General features: G+C 41.3%; 1 protein-coding gene across 1 annotated transcript; it reads right to left on the bottom strand.

Moving 5' to 3' along the window:
* glrbb (glycine receptor, beta b) lies at positions 1-25,982 on the bottom strand. The gene is made up of 9 exons (XM_071909219.2): positions 25,861-25,982; positions 23,270-23,376; positions 20,635-20,702; positions 14,674-14,900; positions 10,845-10,927; positions 10,105-10,245; positions 6,524-6,676; positions 3,040-3,332; positions 1-297 (listed from the first exon to the last, which is right to left on the bottom strand). The coding sequence occupies exons 1-9, from the start codon at positions 25,980-25,982 to the stop codon at positions 1-3; spliced, it is 1,491 nt and encodes a 496-aa protein (XP_071765320.1).
* Between the last annotated feature and the right edge of the window lie 12 nt (positions 25,983-25,994).

Below are 25,994 nucleotides of genomic sequence, written 5' to 3'. Positions count from 1 at the left end.
TCACAAGTACACAGACCAGTAAATCACATTGAAGAAGAGGAAGGAGAAAGGGAAGAGGGCTCGGGAGTACAGGTCGATTCTTTTGGCGGCCGAGGGGATGACGGGTTTCGGCGGAGGCGGTTTCTTGTGGTTCTTGGCCTGGGACTTGCCGTGAGCAGAGCCGGTGTCGATGGGCTTCCCGTAGCAGTCAAAGTTCGAGAGCTCAAAGTCCCGCGGGAGCGAGCCCACGATGCTGAAGTCGTTGGTCCGCAGGTCAGATTTCGAGGTGCACACCTTCTTACAGCGGGTCTCCGCCACCTGAGAGCAAGACGGGAGCAGCGTTAATTAAACAAAGTTATAAAAGTTAAAGTGAATATCAAGTTATACAGTATATGAGGCAACATGAAAAACAAAGATGATTCTATCCTTCATAACTATTTTGTAAGCACAAATTATTATTATTTTTTTAAATGGTGGACATCTTCTTTCATTGAAATGAAACTCTTAAATTACCTCCCTACTGTATATATGAGTAGTATAGTAGTAATAGTAATCAATGATAGTAATCAAGCTAAATATGGAACAGACCTGAAGGCTGCAGCTTTAAATCTGCTAACACTGTCTTTTCTGCTAACACCCTTTTCACCAGCAATGCAATGGCATCCTGTATCTCAGTGGCAGATCCACCAGAAATGCTGGCATTCATTTCTGGCATTCACATCACATTCATTTCCTCCCCTACTTTCTGTCCCTCTGTCTTTCTCTCTCTCTCTCTCTCTCTCTCTCTCTCTCTCTCTCTCTCTCTCTCTCTCTCTCTCTCTGTCTCTCATATAAATATATCTCACAACAGATGGCACAGACTGCCAATGCAGAGCCTTTTCGGACCAGAGCCATCTATCTATCTATCTATCTATCTATCTGTCTGTCTGTCATCTATCTATCTTTCTATCTGCCTTTTCATCTGTGTCTGTCATATGTGCAAGACAGAGGTCTGCTGCAAACCGCCTGGCTTCTTCACTGTCACAGCAGTTGTCCGCTCCACTCACATCCCAAAAATAGGTCTGAGCATTGACACAATTTGCAATCCAAATTTACTATGAAAACACCCAAAACATTAGCTGGAAAACCAAATAACAAATTACTGTCGGTGTCATTGACACAGTAGAACGTGTTTGAAACTCTAATAAAACTAAGTTATGGGCAAAATGTGCTGCAGACTGTAGAGTTTGTCTCCAGTTGACGCCCACGCACATGGCTCTGACATATGCGACTTTTCCTTCTTTGTAGATTCCTTGCCTGTGCCCAATCAAATTGTGCAAACTGTGTGATCAAACATACCCTACTCTGTCAGTATTGGTCCAGCACAGTGCATTCATACAGTGGCAAAACACATTCGTATGCTCCACATACTCTCCATCTATTGTTTGACACACAATGTGGTGCTGTGTACGTATGCTCTGCTGGAGTTGTCATGTGCCTTAAAGATCACAGCCACGCTGCAGATAGATTTGATCTAAATTGAGAGGAACACTTGAATGCGTCTGTTCAGCCACTAAAGAGGATAGCTGGACTAGACTGAAAACAGACTAAACTTCAAAAACTTTCAAAAACCAGTGAAGGAGCCGTTTGATCCTGACGCTCGGGAGGGACTCATGCTGATACATCAAAACTGGTGTTATTTTAGGAGGAAAACAAGTATGATTTTTGGAACCAAAATTAGATTAACTTTGTGCTCAGGAATATTTCCTAATATGGTTGCTGTCTCATCTGCCGTTGTAACCCCTCTGCACCCTCTACATGCTATCGCGATGGACAACCAATGCTTACAAAAACACAGCCTGCAAAAGGTTGAAGTTAATGCCATCCAAAAATCCTTTTCATCAACTTCCCTGAAGGCCTGCAGGCCTGCAGGGTGAGCAGGAATCTAATCAGACTGTGAATGCTTATTCACCGAAGTCATTAAGCTCATTAAACCTTCATTATTTTGATTTGGTTTTGACAAGAAAACCCATTAGATCTCAATGGAATAATGTAATCCTCTCAAACCAAATGCGGTCCTGACTAACGTACACTCGGAGGTAAATTAATTTCAATTAGGCGTACAATTGAAAGACCCATAGAACATATTGCATGCCTGGTGTGTATGTGACTGAGTGTCAGTCTTTAGCCCTGATTGAGCTGTGTGTGTTAGAGAGGATGCCAATTTTTAATGATTGGATTCCCCTGTTTTGCATTTAGATTACATCTCTAGATCTCACTCTTATAATCTCACCTAGGGATATAGGATCTGCAAGGTTAACCATTTTGTCATTCCACCATGTTTTAGGTGGGAGGTTACATAGACTCCCATACACATACATACACATGCACACACACTAACACACACACACTCACACTGAGTAACATAAAAAGCACCATCATGTCACTGTTATGGTGATTAAATACAGCATTAATACCCTTGGGGGCATTCTTTACTGTGATTATGGGTACGGCAGTGATACATTACGGATTCAAGACGTATAGCCTACATACATAAGAATAAAAAATCAGGAAAGATGAAAGATTCCTAACTCCCTGGTTAGCCTACCACAAGAGTTGGTGTAGCATTGCCAACACACTGGACTTGGAAAAATGCAATGGAACGAGATGCAGATATCTGACATCACGTCAACATGGCGGTATACACTGAAAATGCTACAGAGGATTATTTTAAACATGTTTATAATCCTCAAAATACACTTAAGTTGGATTTTCAGCATTGCATGACCTTAAATCTATCAAAACACCTGTGTGGTAAATGGTTAAACATAAATTTGAAATATAAAGCTGCCCTTACGGTTGCTAACGTTATATACTAACTAGCTAGCTAATGTTGCTAAATATTGTTGACATATCATTAGCTGGAACGCAGTAGTATTTCATGAATTCTTACAGTAACTGCTGTTTCTTGCAAGTTATTTATCAATGGATGAGTTGGGAATGAATTTTCCTCAAAGGGTGGACACACACACACACACACACACACACACACAGACAAGATACCAAACCAGATGTACTGACATGCAAGGTGCTGACATGAAGCGGCGTCCCCCCGGTGCCGTTGACCGTGTTGTTCTTGGCAGCGGCGGTCTTTCCCTCCGCCTTCTCTTTGGACGCCATCTTGGCCTTCTCGGCCTCGATGCGCTTGGGGCTGTTGAGCATCACTTGAACCACAGCGTACTCCACCAGCGAAGCGAAGCCGAACAGCAGGCAGGCGATGAGCCAGATGTCGATGGCCTTGACGTAGGACACCTTGGGCAGCTCCGAAGCCAAAGAGGTGCACTCAGAGGACAGAGAGAGCACCGAGAGGATGCCTAGCCAGAGAGGGAAGAGGAGTAACCTTGTCAATCAACGGTCAGGAAAAGTGAGTTAGAAAGTTAGGGAAAAAAGTTAAATGTAACTGTAACTTTCCCACTCTGCACAACTTCTATTTGGGTACACGCTTATCTTTTTTGTGCGGCTCCTGAAGTTCAATTTATCTTTCTTCTACACTTCCTGGCGTTCAATTTGTCCCAGAAAGCATGGATAATTTTCCTCATTAATAGCACCAGATTTAATCTTCCAGTCCGTGTTAATGTTGTGATAGAGTATTTGTGAATATTACAGTGGGACCATGATTCTCAACATGCAACACTGACACAAGGCAGTCGGTGTGTAGTTTGCATCTTTTTTCCAGTAAGGAAAAGCATTTGATCCACCTGGATTAAATGTTGAGATGTACAAAGGAAAGAAAACATAAAACACGAGCCATGAAAGCTGGAGCGTTTCCCCCTTCATGCATAAAATACTGAATAAATTATTCTCCCAGTGTGCAGAATAGCAATAATAAAAGGCTTGCATCCACGCAGGGTTATTGAGTACCAAGAGTCCAATTAGGAATTCATGACCTTTCCTTTACCTCTGCCATTAGGACGACTAATAGAGCTCAGGCTTCTGATGACAGAGTTATTTCAAATTGTTTTATCTCCAATAGCCTACGAAGTTATATACATAGATGTGCACAGCGGTGATTTTCTCAGGCGCTGGTTAGAGCAGAAATAATTATCCAGACGAGGAGGAGGAAAGTATTCTACCACCCAATGAAGGGCTTCACACCCCTTCCCTTACTTTTATATCTCTAATGCTTCTTCAGAGCAACAATAAATACACTGGAATGACCAATGTGTTTCGCCTCCAGGCTTCATCAGGGTTCACTCATCAAGGAACAGGATTATACAGGGTTCAACATTTCTAATCAAACTGCTCCGAAAGCTCTAAAAAGCGAGTGTTCTCAGCCTGGAAGCCCGCCTATTTTCCATAACAAAGAAATGTGAAAGATGGAGATATTTAAATAGCTTTATGTCTCCCTGGTTCCCAGCGAGTGGCCTCGATATCATCTGTAGAAACACGTATAGAATAGAAATGTTCTTATTATGCTACAGTAAACCCATTTTTACTCTTACACTGGTGAAAAACACGCAGACATAGACATATATACACAAGCGTACACATACAGACACACACACACACACACACACACACACACACACACACACACACACACAATACAGAGCAATAAATGCCAGTGGTCCCACACCTGGGAGATGACTGACCTGGACTGATCCCATTTAGAGAGGAGTCAGAAGAGGCTCCCAGGAGGAGATGGAGTGATGATGGGATGAAAGTGGTGATAAACAACTGGAAGGAGAGTGGAGAGAAGGAGGCGGTGGACGATTGGAGTGGGATAACAATGGATTATCTTATCCATGCAACCCTGTATAGACAGAGGTGCTGGTGCCAGTGATACATGGGTGACACTGAAACATTACGCACAGGTTGATGGTGGAGGAGAAAAAACGTAGGAAGTGGAATGGACAGGTTTCCTAGAAACACAGTTTAAGCATGAAGGGATGAATTCCTTCAGCTAGAATTGAAGAGTTCTCTCCCAAAACAGCATGTATCAATTTATTAAAAAAACATAAATCACCTAAACTGTAACATCTGATATTTGTAAAATGTATAGCATTCAGTCTGCAAGACTGTTATTTTATTATCAAGGACTTAAGCTGTCTTCTATCCTTTAAAAAGTGCTATACTTTTTCGCTTTTCATTTTATCAGATGTGTCATGATTGTCAAATGACAATGGTATCTAATTTTGGGACAAAACTCTTCAACATTATAACATACATTACTGTGTTTGGTGACTGGTATGACAGTGAATGGAAATATTCACACGACCTGACACCAAATGTCAAGACCACAGAAATAATGCAACAGATGACTAACAATGAGGATGTGATGTAACTGAGCTGTATGCTTTGATGAGGTGAATCTCATTATCAGCAAGGTTATTGGTCTGTTAGGAAGGAAGTCGATGACTTTATACCAGCCCATTTTCCACTGTGGGTCAAACATATTGCATGAACCTAGTTTGACAGTTTCTGTTCTTTTTCCATCATGCTGGGCAGCGCAGAAACAGGACTGTGACAAAGACCAACACTCTAAGCAGGGAGGACACTAGAGATGGTTCTTCTGGTTCTTGCCTGTGATTTATTCAGCAACTAAACACAACAAAAACACATAAATTAAGCACCACCGGTGCTGAGCCACTCTTGTATCCCCTTCAGCACTGGGACCAACCGTCTATTAAGCAGGAGCCTTTTCAGGCTAGGTGTATCAGTGTGCCTCTCTGGTTCAGACAAACTCAGCACTCCCCTCCATTAATTGGGTTAATTGGGGTCAGGTGTATCTCGTTGGCCAGCTGGGCCACTCCCGGCTCTGTCCGCCTCCTGACCGGCACTCAATCCCCGCCCTGCTTGCCACAAGGGCTTATCCAGGAAGTCAAGACCCTGCACTTGGCTCCTCCAAACAGCTAAGGCCAAGCTCTGAACCCTGCATGCGTTAAGCAGGTATGCATGTTCTAGCAAGTAGACTTGATAACCAAATTGTATTGGATATCCTCAAACAAATTTTGGCCAAAGAGCAAAAAATGTAGCCCTTGTCCTTATATTTGGGCTCAAGTTCCTGGGCTACATTTCCAGGGGTTTTAGCCTACACTGGAGGAAGGCTACTGGCAACTAGAGCAGCACTGCTGTGGGTCCCCTCTATCAATTACAGCTGTATTCAGTGATTTATCACAAACAGAACAACATTGGACATGGCACCATGCTTGACAGATAAAGTCCTCCATGCTGTCAAAGTGATTGATGATATCATGATGGTGGTGATTGGGGGCCATAATGCCACTGATCCCTAAAGACATACAACTCTTTTGGAGAGGCATCTATTTGTGCTACCGCAGTCTTTTGCCCGTGGCTTTTTACAACAGAAATCCTTTGTGATGTGAGGTGGTGACATACCCGCTCTCACCCACCCCCCTTTTTCCTCTAACATCCGAGCCCAGATTTCAATATAGGCACTCAACCAAGTTAAACAGCACAAGGAATAGTTACATCAGGCCCTGTGTATTGGTAAATGTCACTGGAGGTTGAAGGGGTGGATCAATAGAGTCAGGATTATTCGTACCCAAAGGGACCCTGGCGGCGCTGGCGTCAGGGTTGATCCAGAAGGAGAGCCAGGAGAGGACCACGATGAGCAGTGTGGGAGCATAGACACCCATCATGTAGAAGCCGACCTGTCGCCTTAGGGTGAAGATTACCTCCACGCAGGTGTAGTACCCTGCATCAGGAATGAGACACATGAAGAAATCATTTCATTGAGAAACACAGATTGCTTTGAAATTTATTGTTGACAGGTTGGAAATGATCGCACAAAACATTGGGATCTCATACTCTCTCGGTGAAATATTCTGACCAGGTAAATCCAGGTAATAGATATGGCCCTTTATTGATTTTGCCTATTAAAACCACTTTAGGCATGGAGGGGAGATTTAGATGACAGGGAGAAGACAGGCTAAGGCCGTGATCAGATAGGAGGCATTTTTTTCTCCTGCTCAAATGCAAAGTGCAGCAGTGAGCGTCAATAGTAATAGAGAGAGCAAGAATTCGAAGGCCACAGGGAGCGATACATCATTTAATTTATCTTGCAAGCTATCTAATTAGCATTAGCTAGCTAGCTTGAAGTAACAAAGGGATAATGCTGAAAAAGAAAGAGAAAAGAGAAAGTTAGCGATTGCTTTGCTTGCTCTTGACAAAGAAGATGAGGATCCCATTCTGAAACAGATTGGGGACATGACATCCTCCTAGGGACAACGGAGCACAGAGTTTTATTACCTTGTCCAAGAGATAGATAGTGCCTGTTTCAAGGGCAATTTTCACATTGACAGTGGCTGAAGTTGAAACCTGTTCAACTTGGAGCACCCAGGGCAGTGACGCAAAACTTGCCACATCAAAACGCAAGGCGCATAGTTTGGAGGATATGCACACCTGTCGTCTGTTAAACCACTGACAATAACTTAAAAAAAGGCGCAGGTGCATTCAAAAAAGCGTCCTATAGTGAGACTAACGAAGACTAACAAAGGACCTTTAAGTCTTGACACTATGGTTGTGCAAAAGCGGATGCAACTGAATCTCAGGAAGGTGTCCTAATGTTTTGTACACTCACTGCATAAGCGCTAGTTTAAATATGTCTGCTCTAATACGAGTTTGACTCTTGGGCCAATTCCCACACACATTCCCACACTTCTCAAAAGTACAACATAACTTTCAGCCCAACCCTCATCTTACCGACTGGGGTACCCGCAGACCCCAGAGGTATACTTTTTGTCATATCTCACAGGTGCTTTATTCTATCATTCCAATTTTTCATGACTTTTTTCAATCAATTTGTTCCTAATGACTTCATATAATTGTTTTCTGTTTCTGTTTTAATTAGTGCTTTTTAAAAATACCAATGTATTGGGGTCCTGGGGGACCCCAGTCAAAAGCACCCAATTCCGCGTTTGCAGTTTTAATAGATGGAACTATTTATTGAGTTCATGTTTGCCATGGGTCCTAATTTAAAGTATCACACACTATCAGGGGGGGTAGGGGCACTCTGTCAGTCATGTTGAAGGAGACAGACACAGATGGTAAGATGATGTTCAAAGTCAGAAATACAATACATAATTTAATTAACTGTAACTTTCCTAAAATAATAATAATCTGGTTTTTTGGGGTTTTTTTTCAGATGACATTAATTACATAACTAATAATGTTTTGAGAAGAAATAAGTTAACATTTTGCTATGATGGTTGTTTCTTACAGTAGTTTATTCTTGGGGTCCCCAGGGACCCCAGTCGGTAGTCCTTGTATGTTAAATATATTGGTAGGATGAGGGTTAAATGATAAATTTTTAACTCGTTCTGCTGTACTGGAAGCATGGTCTCCATTAGTTGGGGTCACAGCGGTACGGGGTGAACAAGTAGCCACTTTAGAGAAGCTTTCCTCGTCCCACCACAGTCTTCTCTTTCCATCTGCCCTAAGAGGCCGGTCGGTAGGCCCAATGGGACGGTAGAGTGGATGGTTGAGGTCATGTTTAACTAGCCCGGGGCTCTCTGGGTGATCTTTATACAGCATATAAGGGGTGCCTGTGCCGCAGAGCAGGCTCGAACCAGTCGTACACAAAGGTGATCTTTGTGTCTGGCTGCGTTTCCATGACAACCCGTTAAAAGGCTGACTCGATGCCAGCGGTCTGCCTCCCAAGTGCGAGAGCATTGAGGTCACACAGGCTCTGTGGCTAATAGAGTTTTTCCATTTCATTGCAAGTACCGTGCTGTACCCACACTGGATCTATTATGTATGGTACAGTACCAGCACCCTGTGTCTTTTTTTATCTGAATACTCAGCAGGTTTGGTCCTGGCAGCATCCTTTGAAAGTGGGCCAGTACCAAATATGTTTGGGTGACTTACGGCCCATCCCTAGCATACACTATACTGAACAAAATGGAAAAACCAGCCTGGTCTGAAATTGTGTGAAGTGAGCATTTTGTGAAGTCTCAAACTGCAAGTAATGCGCTCTGTGCACAGAAAGTGAGAGAAATATGTTGCCACCTCACGCAAGGATTATGTGGAGGGGACACGACTAGAAACAGGCAGTCGCATGACATTGAAATTAACGCTTCTGCTGTGAAACGAAGGGTGTGGAGTTCAGGGTGATGGATGGTCATATACATTTGCCTTCAACTCGGGTGACCCAGCTTCAAGTCCCAGCTTATGTGAGGAAGTTCTCTACTGTGAGTGTAGTTTTCAATTTCAGCTAAAGGTTTTTTTTGTTTGTTTTTTATTTAACCATGTCCTAAACCTTACCCTAACCTTAGCCAAACTGTTGTAATTGCCTAACCTTAATAAAAGTTTTATGTGCCTATATCTAACCTTAACCCTAACCTTAACGTGGCGAGCGCAAACCTCCTCCAACACTGAGCAATTCTCCAACTTGCTGATACAGCCCAGGACATCATTCCTATCTCTTAAATTTTAAGTTAATTTGATTTCTTGACCCTTCAAATAAACCCTCAGGGTCTGGAATGAAGTCTCTATCTCCATTAGTTTCATAACTATGAAACTCCACCAAAATTCCACCAAATTCCGTGCATACTTTTTTGAGATATCCTCCAAAAACATACCCTCCTTGCCGGGGGTAACAATAATCAGGGTAACAGCCCGGCACATGGACACGCTTTTGGAGTCTAAATCTAACGAGGAGACTATAGCATTGTGCTCCTTACCCACAATGTAACCAGTTCAGTTCAGAGGGAATAATTAATGATTGGATGAAAGGAAAGCCCAAAGCTGAACATCATTTAAGTCAAAACCTTGTTCAGCTTACCGAGACTGTGGTTAATGGCAAAGCTTAATGAAGTGACTGGGAGTTAACTGGTTCAAAGGACTTCACTCTGCTGAATTTTTTTAGTTTCAAATCAATACGTAATGTCATATGGCCCACGCCATATTCAAGAGGAATTTTCTATGAGTGATAGCGTCAATTGGCTATTATTGACTGTTAAATTGAAGAGGTCATTTATAGCGTTCATTTTGAAATATTAGATTACTGTATCCATTGTTTTTAATGGATTTCATTTCTACTTTCCTAACGATGAAGCACTTTGTAACTTTCTTTTTGAAAAGGGCTATCTAAGCAAAGTCTGGTATTTATTATGAGAACAATACCTGTTCCTGCGTAGAATTTGGTGCAGTTCCCGTAATCGATATCTTCTTGTTTGATATCGAACTGGGGCAGGGCGATGGCGTCCATTTGCACCGGATCTCCTGTCTGCCACATGAACTGCAGGTCGTCCGTTGTGTACCCGACTGGATGAAGAGACAGGGATGTACACAGGCACACACAAAAACAGTGGAACGTACACACACATATACAAACAGTTGAAAACACACAGGTGCATACACAAAGTCATGCGAAAGTGCACACATACACATACATGCACACACATGCATGCACAGATGCAAACCAAACAGTTGAACACATACATGCACAAAAGATACATGAACGAGACAAGAAAATTACGTTGAGGCACACAGACATACAGACAGACACAGACAGACGTAAGCTTCAGTAATCAGGCCTGGCATTACAGTGAAATGGCTTGAAGTTATTTTTCTTATTTGGTCTAAACTGCTTTGTAAACAAGATGCAATAACCACAGTCAAGCTCAATTAGCTGGGAGATTTTCATAACAACCTTAAAATATGATGATTTATTCCACTTCTCCAAGTATTTACCACTGAAACTGGCGTCTAAACACAAGCAAAAAGCTTTCATTTACCCCAAAACAACTATTTTATAAAAACAACAAATATATTCCCAACTCATAAATATCTCCCAAATACCATCTAGCACATGTGTATACTGATGAGGTAGAATAATGTGATATTATTTCAGGAATACTCACAGCTCTCAAGTTGCATCTTACACCTCTGTGTGTCCATAGGGAACAATGTGAGGTCCAGAGGACAAGACAGGGTGACAGACAACCTGGTGGAAGACACAGAGAATTTAATACCTAACACTTTTATACTTACAAATACTTACAACCCTTACATAAGCAGCCATTGAGCTCCTGACATCATATCTTATGTTTGTTGTTTTCACATGCATTTAAAGCTGCACTAGGCAGCTTCACACATTGGTGGCTTCAAATGGCAGCGAAAGGTTTGAAAAATCTGAACTTCAATACCCAGAAATGACTTAACGTGACGTCAGTAAACTGCACACAGCACGCTCATGTTTACCAAACCGGCCGGTCTGTGATGCTTTATACGAAAGGATACCAAAGGGACGCAAAGAGAGGCAAAAGATCTAATGTTGGTGAGTCCAACTTTCTCTGGAAAGAGCGTTTTCTCACTGCTGCATAGGCGACAGTTTGGATTTTGCTCTTCAGCTTAGTTTTGTCGCTTTGTGTCCTTTGGGGGTCATTTGGGGAAACTGGGCGAATCTACGGAGTCTCAGTTAGGGCAGATGTGACACTCTTCTCTATTGCAGCCCAACTTTGCGATTTAGGCTAATAAAATTGTATTTTCACATAAAATTCTTGCCTAGTATAGTTTTAAGTCCTTTGTTGCTCCGTAAAGGACTGTGTGCCAAACCTGTTACACAAAAGTACTCTAAAATTAAATTAGACTTGACTTAAACAATCTATTTAGGCACAGTTGCTCATATCAGAGCGTCATTCCAGCAACATTCCAATCAAAAAATCCAGCGAAGTTAAGTATTATTAAACATTTAATCTGAAAGGAATTGCATTCAGTATTAGCTAGACCACCCTCATTATAACAATGCTTAAATATACTGAAATTATCATGAAACGAAAAAAGTATGTGTTTCGATTTATAAGCAGGGAGCTAGACGGATAAAAGAGAACCACGGTGAACGGAGGGGATTCAGGTCAACTTGGTGAAAAACCTTCACTTCTAAATGTGTTCATCAAAACCACGAAGCTACGAGGATTCAGCGGAAATTGCTTGTCATATTTTATCATTTCAAAGACAAAAGGAATGAGTCTGACTAATTGAAAAGATGCTTCCTGCATACAAAAGCTTTTCCCCACTCGCTGAAATAAATTCTTAATGCATCGCCTTTATTGTTCATGAGTGGAGTCGCATACTTGCGTAGCTATTTTGTATTCCTTAATGCATTTGCATGTTTGAAGATTTGCACATGTTTCTGTTTTTGAGGTGAGGTTGCTTCTGCCACGAACACAGAGACTGAAGGTTCACACTGGGAAACATGGAGATCTCTACGAAATCAAGTTTGGAGCAGTCTAAATTTCTAAAAAGTCTAAAAAATCGGCTTCTTTTGACAAACCACATAAAGTTACTGTGTAGAGGGCAGAGGATCCTCTTTGAGAGAGGAAGCAACAGGGGTTTATGGGAAATGTGGTCTTCATTTTGAGAAACACTGGTACTCACAATACCACTGGCATGAGATAAAGGCTCCCAATCGTCTCAGCCATGGTCTCATTTGTTAACGGTAATTATACCAAGATATAACAACTGATTTGACAATGATATATTGACGATTGATTGATTTATTGTTAAAAATGCAACTCTGATTTTTTTGTTACAGACTGTCAAACACTGACCCTTCATTTGCTTTGGTCAAGTGTCAATTATTTTCTGTTGGGAGAGCAACTGTCAATCATTTTCTCTGGATGTTATTATTCTGGTTGTTTCTGTCAGTCGTGTTGTGGGAGACAGTGTTGTCTGTTTCTGTCTCTTTCTTGAACATAGCAAGTTCAAGAAAGCTTTTGAGTCATTCTGTGTCAAATCAACCAAATTTCAGGAACTTCGCCAGCTCGAACTTTTCATTTTGATCATTTTTCTCCTGGTGGAAGATATACATAAATGATGAAGAAAGCCCAAATATTAAAGCTCACTGATCATTATTTACTGAATTTCCCCCAATTAGACCCCTAAACTTGCTCCAAATCATAGGCGAAAATTATCGTTTTGACCCTCACTCTACAAAATTGGGGGAAACTCAGTATATAATGATCAGTGAGCCTTAATATTTGGACTTTCATCATATATCTATATCTTCCACCAGCAGAAAAATGATCAAAATCAAAAGTTCAAGCCGCCGAGCTCTGGTTGATTTGACACGGAATGACCCTTTTCCATTTGCTGTTTTTAACACCTGGTGTCTGGTAGGTCTTTCCTGGGAAAAATCCTCTGGCACACAGAAAGTGATGCATTTTATGTTTTCGGCAACAACGGTTTGTTTGGAATAAATAGAATAAGACCGACCAGTCAACCGAAAATCCAAGGAAAAAGACGTCACATGGACTTTTACTGTTTAATTGCCTAATGATCTCTGGCAAGTGCCGTGCAGAAACACCACAGCAATGAACGCTTAGAACCAAAGATGTCAACAAAATCAAAATCCACGGATTTCACTGATTACCACTTTAAAGGGTTACAGTTAAGTGGGTGTTTGCAGTGCAACAGGTCCTATATCATGGATTTGAGATGGCTCTGACATTATTTGCTGTGTGGCTCACATTTTGTGTGTATAGTGGTTACTGCAACTTTTTTCCATGCAGCTCGGTTTCACCGTTGTGACCACACACTGCCTCAGTGAGCGCCGGTTGTTTGCTTATGCACTGGCATTACACAGAGTGGGGGACTGTGCAGTTGTGTGAAAGAATCTGAAAGTGAGCAGGCAGGATTACTTGACACTAGATACTATAGTTAAGTACAATTTTTGAATGTGAGTGTAGCTAGGTGCCGTAGTGGTTAGAGAGACCATCCCATGACTGAAAGATTACAGTTTTTATCCAACGGCAACAGCCACTGTGTGTCCATCAACAGCCATGTGTCCTATAGAAGTGTCCTTGATCCAATGCCTGCTCACTCGTTTTAAGTCGCTCTGGATAAGAGTGCCAGCTAAATGCCCAAGATGTAAAGTTCTGTTTGTGTGTGTATGTGGCCTTAACATCAAAGACGAAAGCTAAGCATTAGCCAATATTAGCATGGTAGATCAGTTTAGGAGCTTATGACTACCTATGTACTGTATCACACTTCCATATCAGTGATTACTGTAATCCTACAGCAACATCAACAATCAGACAGAATTGTAAACACAATTTGCATATGCTGAAATCCTTTACCAGGAATATAAGTGTAGACAGCCTCCTATAGATGCCCAATGCTACATCCATCACTCTATGAAAATACTTTGTTTTGAAAATCTATTTTGGAGGGAACATATGTATATGTATACCAGCAGCTCCCTGTTTAGTATGAGACTAGCAACAGAATTATGTAGCTCTACAGAGCATTGTTTTTTCCACAGTCCCTGTTGGTTCTCTGATCCAATTTTAAAATGACTTTTTGTTTAAAATCATACCAAACTGTTTTAAAATGATGTGGCTCTTTCCTGAAACAATTGCATAACTGCTTAAACAATATGAATAATGGAGTGCATTTGATCAGGCTTTCAAGTCATCCTGTGGTAGGTATCTAAACATTGCTGATAAGTGTTGGGAAAATGGAAATCTGTTTTCATCTACCTCTTGCACAAGTACGTTTGTAAGGCACATAAGCATTGCCCACAACTGCAATACACAAAGTAAACTGTGACATGAATATCCTTCATTCTGTTGTCTTACTGTTTGCAAAGCTACATATTAGTAGTGGTAGTAGTAGTAGTAGTAGTAGTAGTTGCCAGCCACATGCAAACAGAGAAGAACAATGAAAAATGTGAATGAAAATGCCAATTACCTCATACTGATGAGGACGTCTCCATTACGGAAGATGAAGAGGAGAATGTTCTCCTGGGTAACGTCGTGAAAGTTGGCACTCTTCTCGTTAGCGAAGAACAGGTCGGGCTTCCAGAGGCATTTGAACATCTTGGGATCGACGGTGAGGGAGTCGGACTTGAAGTCCTGGGGTAACCTCAGCCTGGGGTCATTCCAGCGCTGCCGCAGGAAGATGTTGACTCGATAATCCTGTTCGGTTCAACGACAGACGAGCACACACAGATCAGCCGAGGGTTTACATGGTTAACATCTTGTTGTATGTTAACACAGTAGGATGCTGACTGGACAAAACTGCGTTAAAAGCATTTCAAGAACAAAAGTGTGTGTGTTCATTTCTATCCACCATCTCACTCCTATGACCTCTGATCTTTGGTCATGAGCTCCTTCCATCAGCTACACTGCAAGATATATCTGCTTTATTAAATCTTTTAAACTTGTAAAATTTTAAAGGGGCAATAAGTACGTAGTAGTATTTTTACTGCCCCATAGCACAAAATGACCATAATATATCTGCGGGAAGAAGACATAGATTACTTAACCCCCTTAAAATCTAACAGTAAGTGAAAAAAATACTGCCAGTTTGGTCAGATGTTTTCACTTTGAACTAAAACTTAACTGGTTTCAAGAGTTTTCTTGTAACAAAGCCTCAACTATCTTGAAACAGCTGAAGTGATCTGCTATGTTTCAAGATAACGTCACTTGATTCAAGTGAAACCAGTGAAATAATTTCACCCTATTGACAGATTGAAGTTTTTTGGACAAAATGACTAATTAAAATTTTTGCCGTGAGAGTCCAGACTGCTTTAACGTGCCAAGAAAAAACAATATTTACATTCAACGCAATCCACATGCTTGGAACTGCACAGGCCAAGTGTCAAATGTTATCAATACAGCGACACACGATATGGCAAATCCCTCATTAGTTTGCCTATTAGTGCAGCTTCCACACTACTGTTGGTGGGAACGTATCATTCAGTGAGGCTTTTGGCCGTTTTGTTGTGCCTACTTTGATGGCATGCGTCAAGCTGTTCTGGGACCAGGTGTTGGGAGGGACTATTAAGGCTCAGCGCGAAGATGGATGACATGTCAAATAAAGCCACCGAAATACCAGCTGGGAGTGTGTGTGTGTGTGTGTGTGTCAGGGTAAGAAATTAACTTTTTTTGAGATGGAAAACCCTAACCCTCTCTTGATCTGATTTTTAGGGGCATTTTGATCCGGCATTTTGGGGATCATTTTATGGCATTATGACTAGACACTGTATTATATATTTGCACTGCATATTCACAAATAAAAACTGCAGATTTGTTTAATTCAAAGCATAATACCACATGTCCCACACTTCTTTCCCACTCGCAGCAGGCCACCCTCTCTGTCCCCAACCAGTCCATCTTCCACCACTTGATTGTTGTGTTTTTTTACGATATTGGATGTTTTATTTTTTGTTGACGCAGTGGTTTGTGTGGGATCGGTATTTTCTCCTACTGCTGGCTGCGTGGTGTCAACATTTTCTACTGCTTCAAGCTGCGTATGTGGTTGTTTTCTGATAAAAAATCGCTGCATGTTTCTCTCGAAAGAATCCTCCGGTCGTACGCTCCCGAGAGTCACCTACCAGTCGTCACATTAACATGTGAATAATTTTAATGAACTCAATAAAAAAATGGTGAGGGTGAAATGCAAAAAAGGGTACTCAATTCTCAGGTGCCCCCCTTGCCCCTCATTTTTAATTTCACGGACATTTTAAGAACTTTCAAGGGAATTTCTGCCCCGAGCCCCTGTTAATTTCCGACCCTCGTATCTGTGTTTCAATAAGTCTTTGTCTGTGTGTACATGACCTAACATTTTACAAGTATTTAATATATAATTCAGCACGGAAAACTAAATGTCATACTCTAAAGTACAACAGCTTCCAGAGAAAAGATCGTTTTCCTTAAGGAATTGTGGACAGTGAATGGTAGCACACCGCAGCAAAGTCTGAATCATGCATTTTAATATATTTTGATGCGTAAATTATTATTCTTTACATGAGGAGGTAGGGGCAAACCACCAAAACTGACGATGGTATACCTGTGGAAGGTTTTCCTCCAATCAGCCATTTTGGAAAAACTACACTCCTTGAAATTCCTTAGCCAATCAAGAACTCAGATGACAGAACTATTTTGTAAGCAAGGGGTCTTACACTGCAAAAAAACATCCATCTTAACAAGTCATTTAGTCTCATATTCAGCCTTCAAATCTTATTTTTCTTAAACCAAGAGAACGCCACTTGTTTCCAATGCAGTTTCACTTGTTTCAGGAATTTTCTAGAAATTAGTGTCAGTGAAACAAGTCAGAAAATGGCACTTGATTCAACAAAATGCTTGAAGCAAATTGATTTGCATTGGAAACAAGTGAAATTATCTAACGCCATTGGCAGACTTCTTCACTTGTTTTAAGAAAATTACGATTTTAGGACTGAATAATAGACTACATGACTTGTTCAGTGGAGATTTTTTGCAGTGTAAGATGACTTATAACTTTAACAGAAACCCATAATGTGCTTCACTTCCCTGCCAGTAATCACTTCTGTAAGAGTCAGTGGTCAACTTGTTGATATGTCATTTTGGAAAGCAAGTCTTCACTTCTAACCCAATTTCAGACTGCAGAGTCCAACTCGTCCTGAAGCCACAGCACGAACACTGCTGGCTCTTTCCCTGACAGAGACACAGGCCAGCTCCTACACCTTCCTCTTCCTGAAAACCAGACAGAGAAATATATCTTCTGCTTGGCTCGCCATCAAGCTGCCAGTACCGCATTCAATTCAGGGGAGATTTAACACAACTGCTGGCTGTAATCAAGGAGGAAAACTCAAGCTGAGGAGCGACTGAAAAATATGGCCGCAATTTATTTCATCTCACAACATCAGATTAGTCATCCTGTCCGGGGCGAACACGCTCATAAAGCGAAAATAGATCTGCTAACTACGCCGGTGTTTGGCCGATTGGAGGTGTAAATGATGAGCGAGGATTTCCTGAGATCAGAAACCCCACCGAGTGATAAATTGAGGAGGAGAGGTGACCAGCTGTCTCTCCCCTCCCCTCCCTAATTCGTTCTGAATCCTTCTCACTTTCACACTCGCTCTGTCTCTCGTCGGGCCGGCCGGGGGAACGAGGGAAGACGAGAGTTGCCATCTGGGAGTCGCCCATCTCTCTGTCTGTGCGGATGGACTTGGCTCTTCTCCCACACACTATAGTTCTCAATCTCTTCTTCTCCTCCTTCTAGCACTATGTTTTCCATGCTCTCTCTCTCTTTCTCTCTCTCTCTCTTCCTCCCTTTTTTCTCCTCCTCCCTCTGCCTGTCTCTTACCTCCCTTTCTCTCTTTCCTCTTCCTTCCCCCTCTATTGATTCTTTCCCCTCTCTCTTCCTCCCTCTTTCTCTCATTCTTCCTCTCATTTTCCCCTCGCTTTCTCATCTTCTCTTTCTCTCTTCCTCCCTCCCTCTCTCTTCCACCTTCACTTCCTCCCTCTCTCTTCTTCCTTCCTCTCCCCTCTCTCTCTGCCGCCTTCATATTGCTTTCTCTCTCCCTTTCTCTTCCTTCCTTTCTATCACTTCGTCCCCCTCTGTTCTTTACTTTCTTTTCTTCCTCTCTACCTCTCTTCCTCCTTCTCCCATTGTTCCTCATTCTCTCCATTCCTCTTTCTCTTCCTCCCTCTTGTTTTCTCTCACTCTTCTCTTTTTCTCCTCCCTTTGTTTCTTGCTTTCCAGTCGATTTTTCATCTTTTCTCTCTCTTCCTCCCTCTCTCTCTTCCACCTTCACTCTTCCTCCTCTCTTCTTTCCTCCTCCCTCTTTCTATCACTTCCTCCCTCTCTGTCCCTCCTCCCTCTCTCTCTCTCTTCTTCCTCCCTATTCCAATTCTCCTTCCTTCTCTCCATTCCTCTTTCTCTGTCCTTCTCCTTTCTCATTCCTCTTTCTTTCCCTCTCTCTCTTCAACCGTCTCTCTCTTCGTTCTTCATGCTGTCTTCCTCCCTCTCCCTTTCTCCATCCTTCTCTCTCTGCTCCTGAGGGAGGAGGAAAGGGAGGGACTGTTTCCTCCTCCCTCTCTCTCTTCTCTCTCTCTCCCTCTCTCTCTTTCTCCCACCCCCCCCCCCAACCCACCCACTCAACTTCTCTTCCTCCAATTTTTTCAAGGAAAAAAAAGGAGGTGTTGTTTTGAGGAGGTGACGTACGTCATCCTAATCGGTCCTGGTGTGAAATTCCCCACTACTGGCTTTTAAAGTGAACTGGATCACACACAAAAGACATTTTTTTCAGCGGAGATTCTCATGCAGCTAAAATTCCAGGATCCAGGATCTGAGGCTTTGATCGGAGTGTCGCTCCCCATGAAGTGAACTACAGTAAGATATTGATCAGGGATTCTCCTCTGGATCTAGAGACTGTCCAGACCTGCCTCAGTCCACATCCATGAGGAGAGATTTAGTGTGCTTACTCTGTGTTTAGAGTTAGTTTCTTAAAGTGATGTTGAACTTTGCCAGTACCTTGGGCTGTGTAGCTTCCTGGCCATAAATCAGTTTTGTTCATGTTCCTTTCATGTGCTATTAGTGTGATTTTCAGACCTGTTTCGCCATACAATGGCAGTGAATGAAGAGAGAAAAAAATGCAATTCTCCACTGGAGCAACAGATAACAGAGAATCGCAGATTTTGGGCGTTATATCATGGCCAGGCAGCTACACAACCCAAGGTACTATCAAAGTTCACTTTAAGGTGGTTTGAAAAAAAAATGTTAATAGCTTAAGTTCATCATTAAATATCGTTAGAGGATTCAGTATGTGAAGGTGTGATCACTTCAAACAAGGACTTGTCAACCAAGAAGTTAACTGCCCTTTAAACAGTGGCATGTTTTGTTGTCCCCCCACCCGAAAAAAAGCTGGATGGGGGGGATGGGGGATCGAGTTATGTCCATCCGTCCATCAAAGGGTGATATCTCAGACACTGGTCTAATTTTGACAAAAACTTGGATGGACTATGCATCTTTGCATGTTCCAGTTTATATGGTATATGTTCATAAAAAAAATACACTCATTGACGTAATGGAGGGAGGTGCTATAATTAAAGGTCAAAATTTCATACTGTGATGCTTTGATGAAATTTGGAGGGATGATACATGTTGCTACTGACTGGCCCAAAGGGTGCCTGCATCATTTGTGCGGGACGACATGTTAACCTGTTTTATTATTGTGCTATCAATCATTTTGTGAGCATTAAAGTTTTCAAAACTTTTAAATTAAACTCTCCAGATGTCAACCTATGGAACAGAATAGAGGACTATGTGTAGGGTGTGTTCAGGTTCCTAGGGTAGCATTGTGTAAAATTGTGGATTCTATCACTTTGAAATGTATTACATGCAACTGGCACTGCATCAAATAATTAACTTGTCAGAATGATCTCGCCTATCTAAGATCGTTCAGATTTTCCTTGTTATGATTTCAGTCGACGTATGGCTCCGCCTCCAAACCCGTATCATGACGCCTGCATTACGCCTGTATTTACTGAGGGAGACTGTTAATGTTTATTGGCTCCTCCCAGCAGCTTCAAATAAAAAGACAACAGTAGGGCTTATTAGCAACCTTCAAGAATGTTCTCTTTATTGTTTCTTAAGTGATCCAGAGTCGACCCAGTGCCGTCCTTGAGTTTAATCTATTCATTAGCATTCAAATGGCGCTTCTTTATCAGCAATTAAGCCATCAGATAAATGAGCCATGAAAACCCCAGTCTTCATAATGATTCACTGCTAAATAGTCTGATACAGTCTAGAACACGAGCTAATGCATTCTTCCCAAAAAATCTGTAGGGTAAAGCAGTTTTTCACCCCAGAACCATTGCTCATGAATGGCAGAAGTATTGATGATCAATATTGAGATGCTGATGAAGTGGGATTGCATCTTACCATGGTGGTTTCCTGGATTGAGCCAAAGCTGTTGATGAAAATGTTCACTCGGTCTTCAACGGGAATTCCTAGAAGACAATATGATATAAGAGATTGGTTTAAGGATGGACTCTACTGTCTTGCACAATTACTTTGCACTGAATGTGACATCAAATTGTCCTTGTAGCGCTAAGTGTCAGTGGGTACTGTGAAACCCCACAAATCAGCTTATCTCTGCAGCAATGTCACCCAAGAGACTTTTCCTGTACATGTATTGTACTTGGTGATTAAATTGGTACTGTTACTGATGAGGATTCATGAAAGACTTTGTCAAAAATAATAAAAATCTCCACTCAGGAGCATCCTTGTCGCACACTTCATATGCTAATGCCTTACATTGCACATACTCACTCGTCTCTCAGTCTCCACTCAACCTATTGCATAAACCAATAGAATCCTTGATGAATGTAGGCTGCGCACACTGCTTTAAATAAATTGTTTCGCAATTTATTTAAAGCGCACACTGCTTTAAATATATTGTTTCTTGGTGACCAAGAGCTGTTTACTAGAGGCACAGGAGTTTAACAGGAGCAAATCAAACAAGCAAATAAGAAAATTAATTTACACAATATGGAGGTGTTATATAGCCCACGCATTCCATAGTGCAATCATGATCCAGGCTTATTAGTATTCAAGGAGCACTTGTGGTGTTACTTTAAAATACTCTGGTCTATAAAAGCGGCTCTCAGTTTTATAGGCCTGGGCTAAGTGATGCACAAGGCACAGCTTAGGATGTAATTTGGGAGATTATAATATTGATGTTAATGGATGGGGAGCTTTCATCTCGCCCTGATATGAAGAGCAGATGTTTGGCTGCCGGACCGGTGGCAGGCAGTCGTAGAGGGAGCTGATTCTGCGCACACCACATCAAACACCCAGTCCCAGATACAGCTCCTGCCAAGTGCCAGAGGATGGAGATTGTCTGAGGATCCACCTTGGACTGGTAAGACCATCAGGCAGGCACCAGCCACCTCTCTCTCTCTCCCTCTTTTTTTACCAGGCAGCACTGAACAGATGTACGTGGGAAGCACTAGTCCTGGCTGCTGCTGTTTCTGTGGGACTATTGAAAGCTGTTTGAAGCGAGGCACTGCTTGGCTAACAGTTTAAATACTTTTAGCTTCTATCATCTGCATTCAAAGATCTCAACACTGTCAAGGACGTGCAGCAGTGTCTCATTTTTCATTGTAAAAAACCCAAGAAAACAGAGCCAACACTGTAAAGACAGATTCCTGGTGAACACAGTCTTATGCAGTAAGTGAGGTAATTCTTTGCATGAGAGCAAGTTATGAAACAAGCTGCAATTGTTTATGCATGGTAGATTTGTTTCGTTTGTGAATGGAGAATTAAACTGTTTATTATGAAGCTCATGTAATGAGTTTAATGGAATATTAAATGCATTTTTGCATTAGAAACTCAAAAATAATATGCAGTATTTGCACTAAGGTTAGACAAAGACAAACTGATATATCGGGCTGATATTGGCCTTTTATTAAATATCGAAAATCCACTGCCAATATGATGGAGGTTCCTCCCAGACCACAGCTACATAAAGCAGTCTGTGAAACATGCAATGGAGTTTTATTTTCTTTGCCCCTTTTATTTATTCATTTAATTCTTCAGTCATGTTTTTTGCAAATGAAGACTTCATTTAAAGACCTAATGCCTCCCAGAGTCTCTCCTAACACGCAATAGGTGCAGTGGAGAGTTTTAGTGTCACATAATGGTCTGCATGCTGTTTAAGAGGCTTTTCCACCCTGCCAAGAATACATTTCCAGGGGAAATACTGAATATTTTTAGCTTTTGCCATGAAAATGGTCAAATTTAAGGAAGTTGAATATCGGCACAAAATACCAGTTATCAATAACTTCCATGTAAAACTATAAAAAATCCCAAATTTGCACATCATTTTGCAGGTGACACATTGTTTAAATGTTTTCATAATATAGATTAATTTTTCTCAAACGATTTGATGGGAAGCAGAACAAATAATTTACCACTCAAACACTTTTCAGTCATTCCTGCCTAGCAATGAGTCAAGTTTTCATTTTCAGGGAAAGTTCTTCTTATTTAACCATGAAATTAAGAAAGAGACCCATTTATGGAGGTTATGCAAGTTACCTGTCAAGCGCTGTAACACTTTCATTATTGGCTTATTAAAACATGATCAAAACTTTACCCTAACCACAACCCAACTGTTTTAGTTGCCTAACCTTAACCAAAACCTATAACCTTAACCAAAGGACTTGATTTTGGTGCAGTGATAGGTTATGCAGCTGGCCATGCAGAGTTATAGTTTAAATCAAGAGTGCCTAACTTTTTGTAAGATATCATATGACTGTTGTTGTGAGAACCCGTTGAATAATTACACAAAAACTGACTGTGGGTGTTGAGTGTGTGAAAGAATGACTGAGAGGAAAAATAAGTAGACTAGAAGTTAGAGAGACTAAGGTCACAAATTCAACTCCCATGTGTCCATCAGCATGTCAGAGAGTCCTTGTGCAAGACACTCAACCCCGAGAGCATCAGCTAAATACCTAAAATTTAAAATTGATATGGAGAGACTGAGACAGAGACAGATGAAGAGAGAGAGACTTGCCTTTGAAGTTGGGCCTTATTCTCGGATCATAGGTGATCAGTAACCTGTTCAAGATGTTACTGGTTGAGTTTGCAGGGACTCGTGCCAGATCCTCAGATGACAGCTGTCTGCAGAGAAGAAAGGGAGAGAGGGAACTGTAGACACAATTACATTAGCAGGTCAAATTCCTAGCAGAGTAACAGCGCAGATGTACTGTACATCCACTTCTACTCTGTATACTATTTGATTAAACTATAACCTGAGAGAGCTACCAGTTGGGGATTGAATTAGCTTTTAACATGTGGACCACCCAGGCAATGTTAGGGTGCAGGGACATTTAGAAATGGGATGGGGTGCTATTCTGAGATGTTCCCAGATCATGCATAAGGCAAAAGTTCACATGGTTTTGTTGGACAGGAGGAGAATATTATTTCGACCTTCTGGGAAACGGGTTAGGAAACCCGCAGCCTAATAAATGTCCACGGCAAAAATGTCTGAAGTCATATTTAGTGTCATATTTAGTCTTATTTTTCCATTTGTTTCAGGGATTTTCTGGAAATCACTCCACTAGTATCACCAAAATGACACTTGATTCAAGAAGTCTTGGAACAAATTAATTTGCATTGGAAACAAGTGAAATTATCTCACCCCATTAGCACAGTTTTTGACTTTAAGAAAAATAATATTTTTCAGACTCAAATCATTCAATCTGCCGTGTGGGTGGCAGTGGGTAGATTAAATGACTTGTTAAGACGGATATTTTTTGCAGTCTATTTCCAGTTATTCTTGAAACCAATGCAAAATATTCCTACTGAACAAGCTTGCAAATACCTACAAGGCATTCTACTGAAAACGAACATCATAACATAAAGCGGTGGCTTTCAAAGACATTCAGCCAAACATTCAAGCAACATCATTTGTTTTCTGTGGGGCTGACTGATGAAAGAACAATGGCACAGAAAGAGAGAGAGAGAGAGGGAAGGGGAGAGCAGGATCTGGCAGGAGAGAAAGGAAAAATGGAAAGCCTCCATGTGGGTGGCAGTGAATTCTGCTGCCAAAGAATTTCCCCCCCTCAAAGCACTTTACATATCATTATGTAAACCTTATCATGCTCTGAGGATGAGTTAAAGTGCTCGGCAGGAATGCTGCACAGAGTGTGTGTACGTTTTGCGGTTCCCCTGATCAAAGTGAAACACATAAGTCCCATCAACTAAACCTCTTTTTTTCCCCCCTCTTTCAGCGGGCCATTCTGACAACCCCAAGCACTAAAGCTAAACTGGAACCAAGTGGTTGCCTTCATCCGCAGAGACATATACAGCACTAAACAAGGAATATGTCATACAGCTTACACTTGCCAATACTGGGACTACATGAAAAGGTTTCCTCCATTGTTGAGCCATTTGTTACCATTTAAGGCATTATAGTGTTGTGAGACGTTAAACATACACAGCAAAACTTCCATCTAAATAGACTTTCCACTTAGCAAGTCCATTTCATTGAATATAATATTGAGTCTTGAAATATTTTTTTTTCATTAAATGAGAAAGACTGGAATCTGAAAAGGGGGTGAGATAACTGCCCTTGTTTCCAATCTAGTTTCACTTATTAAAATATGCTTGAAACAAGTGACAATACACTGAAATAAGGCAAATCACTCTTCCTGTTTCAAAATGATATTCTTGAAACAAACTGACCAAAATCTCATCAATTGCTTTACTATAGAACTATTTACACTCTCCAATACAGTCCTATAGGGCCAATGGACACTCCAAAATCATCTAAAGCATGTCTTTTGTCACACATTGACACTCACTCTGTAATAAGATATGTAAAGTATATATTGATTTTCAGTTCACCCACGAGATGCAAGGGGACAGGCAGCCTCAGCCGGCTGGGAAACAGTAAAGAGTGTAAGCAATGGCCAAAGTAGCATCTAAACTGTACAAGAAAGGCCTGACTTTAAATTATTTTCATTTACATCTTTTTGCTAACATGTCACATTACAGAGCGAGCAGTCAATGTGTTGAAGAAGACATGCTTTTGGTGGGTTTGGCGTTGATTTTTGGAGTGTCCATTGGCCCTATAGGACTGTATTGAGAACAGCGCATCCAGGCGAGTAAAAGGTAAGTAGATCTAATAGTGAAGAAACTGGCGAGATTTGGTCAGAATCGATTGGTGTTATGGAAAATTAAAACATGGGAAAATACTGTAGGTTCCAGGTCGAAAATTGACAGAATTATGCTTAAATTAATATTACAATGGAGATTTTGTTCACTTAACCAGCTGGTTGCCTTACTCCAAAGGCAAAACAAAGACATATACAGTGTTAAAGAAGCTGTGTTTTATGTAGAACAATACTCGACGATACTGGGATGACTTAAAAATGCTCAGTCCGGAAATGGGACTAAGAATGAGGATTTGAGAAAACAGTCTTATCGATTTTATTTAGAATTTGTGATTCTTTTGAGCAGAGTATCACCCTGAAATGGTAAAGTTAAACTCATCCACAGCATCAGAACGCTATGTAATTACTTACTCTTTGCAATGAATGCTAAATTTAAAGCATATGTTATGCTAGGATATGTTACATTACATGTTGTTCCCATACTTACGAAGGACAGTAAACCTGCTTCCCTTTCTTTTTTCCCTTCCCTTTTCCTTTTTCTTTGGCAGTTCCTCCCTCCAGACAAACACAGAGGACTAGGAGGAAGATGGCCAGCTTCTTCACGCTCATACTGGTGTGTGT

Source organism: Centroberyx gerrardi, chromosome 16 (assembly GCF_048128805.1).
Source record: "Centroberyx gerrardi isolate f3 chromosome 16, fCenGer3.hap1.cur.20231027, whole genome shotgun sequence".
Classification (NCBI taxonomy): Eukaryota; Metazoa; Chordata; class Actinopteri; order Beryciformes; family Berycidae; genus Centroberyx; species Centroberyx gerrardi.
Note: the sequence above shows the minus strand (reverse complement) of the source record. Positions and strands in the feature narration are given on the sequence as shown.

Bases quoted from the DNA above. Each gene is read 5' to 3' on its own strand.
- glrbb (XM_071909219.2), bottom strand. From the start codon at position 25,982: ATGAGCGTGAAGAAGCTGGCCATCTTCCTCCTAGTCCTCTGTGTTTGT. The intron at 20,703-23,269 runs GCAAGTCTCTCT...ATTGTCTTCTAG, and splicing joins AATAAGGCCCAACTTCAAAG to GAATTCCCGTTGAAGACCGA. The intron at 14,901-20,634 runs GTAAGATGCAAT...TGAACCGAACAG, and splicing joins CAATCCAGGAAACCACCATG to GATTATCGAGTCAACATCTT.